Source organism: Akebia trifoliata, chromosome 11 (assembly GCF_017979445.1).
Source record: "Akebia trifoliata isolate Shusen 1 chromosome 11, ASM1797944v1, whole genome shotgun sequence".
In the NCBI taxonomy this organism is placed as follows: domain Eukaryota; kingdom Viridiplantae; phylum Streptophyta; class Magnoliopsida; order Ranunculales; family Lardizabalaceae; genus Akebia; species Akebia trifoliata.
In genome coordinates this window covers 38,190,613-38,199,471 of record NC_141385.1, presented here as the reverse complement: position 1 = coordinate 38,199,471, position 8,859 = coordinate 38,190,613, and the positions used below count along the sequence as shown (strand labels likewise).

Genomic DNA, 8,859 nt, shown 5'->3' with positions numbered 1-8,859 from the left:
ATCTATTGATAATATATTGAAAAGAAACTCGACATTGCCGACCATGTGAATGTATTCCCGGGAATGTTCCTTATATGAAAGTTCTAACTCACTCACTCTTGAATCCATGGCTTTTAAATGACATGGATTGCAATTGATTTAAATAAAATGAAAAGAGATAATAATTGTACATGTATGTATAATAATGATAAAAATACATGTTTTTATTATATAAAACTAACATAAACATTTCAATGCAGATTCATTTTTTACAAGAAAGAATGATGTAAAGAACTGAAAGTTACACATGGGTTTATGCTTTTCCTTTTCTCTTGTCATATAGAGCCTGCATGGAAAAGATGAATTACAAATCCATATATGAAAATCTAATAAATGGAAACTAAATTATATTATATTCATAGCAATTCTAAAGCTCTTAATCTACACTATAAACTTGCATTTGGGGTACTTAATCTACACTATCATGAGACCACGAAGCTCACACCTTATGAGGTTTTGTATGGACAACTGCTACCAACCATTGTGGTTATGATGGACTATCCAATGTCCACCATGTGGATCGAGCATTACAAAATCGCAATCAAGTTCTCAAGGTTTTGAAAGAAAATCTCCAAGATAATCAAGAACGCATGAAAAACAAAGCCAATAAGCATAGGTCTGAACGCGATTTTCAAATTGGTGATTCGGTGCTCCTAAGGTAGCACCCCCCGTATCATCAAACTTCAGTGGCTACAAGGGGGTCATTCAATTATCTCCAAGGATTTTTGGTCCTTATCAAGTGATGGATGAGTGGGCAAAGTTGGCTACAGACTCGCATTTCCTCCAGTCTAAGACTCATCTGGTATTTCACGTTTCATCACTTAAAAAGAAGCTCGAATCACAAGACATTCACTCTACCACGCTGCCACCAATTTCTGAAAATGGTATCATATAAGTTAAACCTCAAGCAATCCTTGAACGACAAATAGTAAAACATCATAATCAGGCTGTTACCGAAGTTTTTGGTTCATTGGGCCCAGCCCATTTGTCGCCTAAAGACTCCACTTGGGAAAAGTGGCATTTGTTGCAACAAAGATTCCCTGATTTCAACCCTTGAGGTCAAGAATTTTTTTGGTTGTCATTTGTACTTGGATTGCCAATTTTCTCAAGATAGATAGCATATGCATTTAGGGTGGAATCAAATTTCTAATTCAACCAAAATGATACAATGATTCTTCGACTTTTCAAGATTTCAAAATCGCATTTTGAAGTTGTTTGAATAATTTATTTATTTTAGGTTTTAAAGATAATTTTGTAAGTTCTTTTGAGAAATATTTTAATGTTTCATCCCTTAATGCTTAAGATCTCATTTTTTATAATCTGTTTTCAGTCTTGAATTCACACTACTTTGAAAGAAAGAGCTTATATAAGCTTTTTATCTTCCCTCTCTTCTCATCTCTTAACTTATATTAAGTTCCAATGGTACCCCTAATTCTACTAACTAATGTAAATAAATATCAATACTCAGCTGATGTGGCACAAACGGAATTATAGATCAATATCTTCTAGAAACAAAATTGCACATTTTTTTATGAGGATTTACAGTTGTGTATTCCAAGGAAACAGATTTATGATTATGTGTTCATACCACGTCAACTGAAGACTTTCTGGTTACTCTTTTAGAAGAAGTTGCTATGAAATTAGGAAGCGATGAATTTTCATAAGGTTTGAAGTTTCAACTGTTGTGTAGCGAATTGACCTCCCTGTTAGAAAAATTGGTATAGGAGAGAAGTTTGATACACAAATGGAGGAGCAAAGTTTGATTACATTCCATCCAAAAATGCCACGTGGAATAATTTCAGACCACTATCTCTTGATCATTTGCTCCACTCTTGGTGGATCACACAGTTAAAAAAAACTGCCAGGTGTCCATGCGTGATATGCTTAACAGTTAAATAGCAAAATTAAATCCTCACCAAGGAGAAATTGACTCCTTGATGTTATATAAGAAAGTTTTTGTAGACAAAAGAAATTTCTGAAAAATACTCCTCTCAACGTAAGATCTTCACTCTTTATTAGAGTAGAAGTCCTCAACCTCTCTCATATATATATAACATGTTACAATAGAATAAATTTCATTTGTTACTCTGAAACTAACTCTATAACAAAGTCTACAACAAACTCTTCTAACAGAATCAATTAACTACATCCATCTAGAACTCCAGCTGGATCCAAGTCATTATGATGAGCTGGACATGACTCACATGCTGACATGGATTTCCTATGGCTTTCATCCCCCCGCAAGCTGAAAGGTCATGGCACGATGCAAAGTCTGGACTTCAAAGAATCGAACCTTGAGCTTGACAAATGCTTTGTAAGCAAGTCTGCTATTTGATCTTCTGTTGGAACATAGCAAAGTTGCAACTTTTTTTAAGGACTAAGTCTCGAACAAAATGAATATTTATTTCAATGTGCTTAGACCGAGCATGAAAAACCGGGTTGGTTGCCATATAGTTGGAGTTGATGTTGTCAAACCATAGAATAGGCACGTCTCGTTGAGGGATACACAATTCTTGTAAGAGGGACAAAGTCCAGACAATCTCGACTGCGATTATGGCGAATCCCCTATATTCGGGTTCAGCACTACTTCGAGAGATAACCTTTTGTTTGGTTGCAGACCAAGACACCAGATTATCGCCAAGAAACAAATAATATCCACTAGAGCTTCGTCTATCATCAGGAGTGGAAGCATAGTCAACATTAGCATAGGTCTGTATTTGAAGATAAGTATAAGGATGAAGTCTTAAGCCTTGGTGCATTGTACCTCGCAAATATCATAGAATCCGTTTTGCAGAAAGCCAATGTACCGTTGATGGATTATGCATAAATTGACAAGCTCTATTAACAGCAAAAGTTATGTCTAATCTGGTTAAAGTGACATAGTGTAAGGCTCCGACTAAGCTCCTATACTTTGTTGGATCCTCAAAAGGCTCGCCATCATATTGAGATAAAATTTTACCAATAGCCCCTGAAGTTTTTGCTGACTTACATTCAAGCATCTATGTTTTCTCAAGAAAGTTAGCAATATACTTGGTTTTTGACAGTAATGTTTTTTAGGTTTATGGAGTTCATCAATGTCAATATCTGGAGATCACCTATGTTTACTCTTGATTGCATAAACTGATTTGGGTTGAAAACTGATTACGTAATAAGGGGTTATTTTCACATATGTGGAGGGTTCAAGGTGAGGTTGAATGACATTTGGGTTGAAAATCTAGACTGTTTCAATTTCTAAAGTTTTTTTTGAGAATTGTGAAAGTTGCGCAATCTTTGAGGCTAGTATCATCACTTGTGTTTTATTTGTGTTTTAGATTTCTTTCCCTTAGTTAGGTTTTTTTTTGTTTTTGTTTTACTCGAGGACTAGCAAAATATTAAGTTTGGGGGTATTTGATGAATAGGTTTTATATCTACAAATTAACTACTTTTAAATATAATATTTTAGAAATTTTATAATCTTTTAGTTGTTTTTATTTAAGTTTAGTTTGTTTTATATTTTTTTTGTGATTTTGTATTTTATTTGATTTTTATGCTTATTTTGCAGTTTAAGAACAATATGGAACATTGGGATACTTGCTAAAAGTTTAAGAGAAATTCTGGCTTTAAATTGGTTCACTCTAGAAATAAGGAAGCTAAGCATACAAGCTAAAAAGTCTTCAAGCCACAGTTTGATAGAAAACAAGGTTGCAACATGGATTCAAGAATTGCACAATAGAAATATAAAAATACAAGTCGCGGTATGACATGTTTTGAGGCCATGGCTTGCTTACGTTTCCAGCATTACTCGTTAATTTCTTGGGACCGAATTAGAGGCGGATTTTAAGACTCTTCAACCCTAATGACTCCATACCTATAAATAGAAAAGATTAAACCTTTTTGGAGAGGACAGAAGTTCTGGATTTTTCTTGAAGGCACAAGATCGAAAAAGAGGACGAGAGCTAGAGATTCGACTTTTGAGTTTTACTTTCCTGAACATTATCTCTTCTTTTGATCTTTGTAATCTCTAAGAATTGCTGCATATTTTTGTGATTTAGTTTTATTTCAATGATGAACTAATTTTTATTCTAGGGTTATAATGGAACTCATTCATAATGCTTGATTAATTTTCTGTCTTTCTTCTTTGATTACTTCCACATGTGATGGTTTATTTTATCCTATGTTTAATGCGATTTAATTAACTGACCATTGATTGAATTGATTTGGTGAACCTTCATAATATCGGCAGAGTTATTTTGTGTTCATGACCTAGATAGAATAACATATGCTAATTTGAGATAGGCATATACTCACGTTGCGTATGCATCCTTTATAAGGGTTTATTCTTAATGAATTCTTCTTGATTTAATTTTCATAGGCATATAGGGTGTTAGTTTAGAAGGGTATTTTTATATGATCATCAAAAGAGACTTGTAGATAATTTAGTGTTCTTGGATGACAATCATAGTGGATTAATTTATTATAGAAGGAAGGAGAATTTAATCAAGTGGATTATTTGGGGGAAATTATAAACCTAGATTTTATTATTCATTGATCTTAAATCTGTAAATTTATTCTCTACATTATTTCCTTGTTTATTCTTAAATCTTCCTTTTACTTTTGTTGGATAAAATTAGAGTGAAGTAGATTGGTAATTAGCAATAGTTTGATATTTAGTTTTCGTGGGACCGATACTTTCTCATCATTTTATTATTTGTTTCGATACGTATACTTGCATCTTAAATTTAGACAACAAAAAGCCCCTCAAATCTTCTTCAAAAGTATCATGAGGAATACCAAGTTTGTCATGTGTTCTATGATGTTGGGAAAGAGATGGAGGTAACTAGTGCTTCTACTATCCCAATTAGCCTTAACCGATATCAAGGATGAAAGGATTGTATAGAAGTTAACTCAGTTCAAATCAAATTGATACTGTAACAGTCCTAAGTTACGGATTAGTTTGGTTCCATGGCTGCAAAAGTGCAATTTTATAAATTTTTTGGATTCTGATTAGACATATTGGACAATGCAAAGCATCAATTAACTTGCCTCCATTTGAGTCGGAACATATAACAAGGCTGACATTCGACGATCCAAACATCGAACAAATTCCAAATTAATGGATTAAGCCCCTGCATGTTATGGTAATATCAGAAGTCAGAAATATTTATAGCTTCCGTAGTATAATGAAAGAACTCAATATTTAAAGGAAATACCTCAACATTGCCCTTTCGGATCTGCAAATTGATTAGAAACCAAACATCAAGTTATATTCAATCATATGTTTTATAAATGACAATTAGTATACAAAATTGCAACTTTATTGGTGGAAGACTAAAAAATGTAAGCCTCACATTTAAGTAAATTTGTGGTAGCCGTCCTCCCAAGTAAATAGCTACCATTGCCCAACCAAGGAAGCTTCTAATCTCACTACTTCTTTCGGCCTCTTGTCTCATAATTAGTACACCATTATTCTGAAGAACCCAGACAATTGAAAAGAAAAGGAAATCAATCATTAGTACTAAATTTTTAGCAGCATTACCAAATTCCTATCATTTGAAAACTCATTGTCCAAAAATTCTTAATTATAAAAAAATATGTAGCAACTTCAAGTAACCAAGAGAATTAAAAAATCTGAAGGAATGTTTAGAAGATAGAGTTGGAGCTGCAACTTCTACGACTCAATTTCATTTTGCCACTTGAATTGCAAACCCTCATCGGTTGCAATTCCCAAAACGCCTCTAATTCCCGAATTTGTGGAGAAGCTACTCCCACAAAAAAGAGATGGAGTTATTACTGTGTTTTCTTACCTACAAAAGTGTTCTTCCTACTTGGATTACAACTCCTTGGGGTGGTTTTTCTAAAACCACATTATGTCTATTAGACATAGAAAAGTGGAGATTAAAACTACTAACAAAGAATGTCACTGCAGAGATCTTCAACAAAAGAAAAGTTAGAAGATAATAAAATAGAAGGAATGTCAAAACAGATCAACATGCCATTTCCTTTTAAGCTCACCACACATAGCAAGCTTTTGGTGTTAAATGGTGGTGTAGATTGTGTAAAAAGATGGACACCAACCAAAGGCTCGTCAACAGAACGTGGATTGTGAGATGGGATGGGAGTTGTTCTCTTTTGATCATGTGAATGTGCCAAATAAGATCCTGCTTTAGGTGTGTAACTCTTTGCAAGAGATCTCGCTAACCTGACAAATTCATTGAAGTCCAAATAACAGAAAATTGAAAATTTGGAGAAAATTACTATGAAATGAACAATTCCACATGATGCACATGCATACATTTGGATTGGCACTTATCAAGGTCCTGAAACAGTTTATAAGTAAAAAAAAATCCAATCCAATCGGCAACCATAGGACCTCAATGGATGACTAGCTATACCTACATGACATGAACACCCATTAGGCACAGTCCTAGACTTCTACACATACCAATCAGGCATAGTGCAGGACATTTAAAAATAAAATTGTATGTACGAACTGTTGAATTAACAGTTCTAACATATTTTAAATACTAAATAGTGTAAGCATAGAAAAATGCATGAGAAAAATAACAATGAAATTTTCTGACGACTATGCACTACTATCAAGAAACAGGTGATGTAAAGGGAGACGGAATGCAACTCAAGCCACAACACAAACTGTTTCCTGAAATTTGATTTTTCTTTTAATAGGGTATAATAATAACACATACTTTAAAGAGAAAATGGAGAAGCCTTTCAGAAACTTACCATCAATTAGGTTATCAGTATAAAAGACTTTTGCATTTTTTTTTGTTCAAAGTTATTTGAAGAATTCAGGGTTTTTTATAATAAAAAAAATTTTAAAAAAATTATATATGTTCTAGGTTAGTCTACTCGACCTCCACATATCAAGCATGAGAAGCAAAAGCTAACCAACATGTATAAATACATATATGAGAAGCAAATAGAGAAAATAATAATGTGATCTCATATTAAGTCAAAGTGGTGCAAGAACTTACGTTATACAAATCAATCACCAATTCATCAGGGTTAGGTGAAAAGGCATTGTTAACATACACAAACTGTTGAGTGAAGGAAAATTAGTTAGGATCAGAATAGGTGATTGGTACTATGCTACATTTCGAGGAAGAACAAAAGAGAGGAAAAAAAAAAACATTACCAATGTGTCTCTATGAATTTGTCGGTGAAGAAATTCAATTACTTTGGCAAACTTGTCTGATCCCGGTATCTACCAATCCAATAGTTATTAGTAGGCATAAGCACATTATTAATGAAATTTCTAATAATCCAATTTGGAAAATTTTTAAGATCAATTTAAACTGATCAGCTAATTGCCAGATTCGGATTAATTAACCATTTTTTAATCTAATCAAGGTTAGCATTCTAAAATTTTCTTTAGAATTAAAGTGAATAATGAAACTTTGTCTATCCAGGGTTTTCGATTGTTACAACTTGCAACTATCAAATCAAGAAATAAATGATTCTAGGGTTCCAAAAATTAAGTTCAAGCATCCCAAATTCTTAGACAATTTAAGAAAATTGAAAGCAAAAGTAAACCTCAATCATGAATCATGATGATATACAGATAAATATGAATTTGGAAACGAAGAATAAATGCCTTGAACTTGGCTTGCTTAAGTATCGGAACATCTCTAGTTGCCCTCAAATGGACAACCACTGCAGGAAAAATCAGAAATAGATTGATACCTCTATTAACGAACTTAAAAAAAACATGAAACCCTAAACCTAATCTTGAAATCAAACAGAGAAGAGATTTGGAGGGGTTTGTCAATGGAGGAGAGACAAACCTTTGCAGACTGAAGTCAATAGGTCACTTTGAGAGAGACTGTAAGAGAGAGATGGAGAGGACGATCGATCGAGAGAGAGATGGAGAGATCGATCAATTGAGAGAGAGAGAGAGAGAGAGAGAGAGAGAGAGAGATGGAAAGAAAGAGAAAGAACGAGGTCGTTTGAGAGTACAGTGAGAGACAGAGAAGGAGATACAGTGAGAGAGATGAGATCGAGAGAGAGACTGTGAGAGTGAGACAGGAAACATGGTCCATAGGCCGTGGTTTTTGAGTTTTAAAATTCATCGGGCCAGGCCCAACAAATTTTTTGATTAAAAATAGGAATTTTCACGTAGTCTAAGTACTTCAATAATACAACAAAGTTAGTGATTTAGATCAAAATTCCTAACCTAGAACCCTACTAAATCTATTATTTGCATCTTATCAATACTAAGACTGAATTTACAAATTGAAGTGGGAGTAGAGTTGATTTGTAATCAACTATAAACAAACTGAGTCCCAAGCTTAAAACAATCACTTATCATCGTGGTTTACACCCTATAAAAATTACTAGAGTCGTGCTTCACCATTTAACTCAATGTTCCTTCATATATTCTCTTATTATCTTTATCCATGTCATTTTCGTTCTCTTGCCATTTTAGATACCTCAAGTTGCAGTCAAACACTCTTCATCGGTTTTGTTATTGGCTTGCTATGCAAATTCTCAAACCACTATGCTTAATTTTATCTTCAATTGGAGATATTTCCAAATCCTCTAAGTATACTTGTTTCTGATTTTGTTTTTCATAGTTTTATCACTCAACGTCCTCTACTATTTTTATCATACGAACATGTTGGTTATCAATACAAACATGTTGTTTCTTGATAACCAAATGTTCAGGTACATATATAATGCCTGACCTTGATCACATAAGACTCTAGAAGCACTCTTCCCCTGTTCCACCCAAGATTAATTCTATAGGTCACATTCCCACCAATTACTCCCATCTTTTTGCATAATAATTAACTAGTGTTTCATCATTGACTATATTCTAACTTG

At 33.6% G+C, this 8,859-nt stretch overlaps 1 protein-coding gene across 12 annotated transcripts; it reads right to left on the bottom strand.

Annotated features, from left to right (window-relative positions):
* Positions 1-1,448: 1,448 nt before the first annotated feature.
* Positions 1,449-8,038, bottom strand: LOC147391531 (uncharacterized). Of its 12 annotated transcripts, none has more exons than XR_015183326.1 (7): positions 7,821-8,034; positions 7,570-7,689; positions 7,172-7,240; positions 7,011-7,073; positions 5,367-6,217; positions 5,229-5,249; positions 1,449-5,144 (listed from the first exon to the last, which is right to left on the bottom strand). XR_015183326.1 is itself a non-coding variant. In XM_086460243.1 (6 exons), exons 2-6 carry the CDS (start codon positions 7,576-7,578, stop codon positions 5,049-5,051), a joined length of 315 nt encoding a protein of 104 aa, XP_086316369.1. In that variant the 5' UTR covers positions 7,579-7,689; positions 7,821-8,036; the 3' UTR covers positions 1,449-5,048. The 12 variants fall into 12 exon arrangements, 1 of the variants encoding a protein (XP_086316369.1); XR_015183328.1 differs by lacking the exon at positions 7,570-7,689 and having other exon boundaries at positions 5,367-5,948; positions 6,031-6,217; positions 7,821-8,033; XR_015183331.1 differs by lacking the exon at positions 7,570-7,689 and having other exon boundaries at positions 5,367-5,486; positions 6,094-6,217; positions 7,821-8,031.
* Between the last annotated feature and the right edge of the window lie 821 nt (positions 8,039-8,859).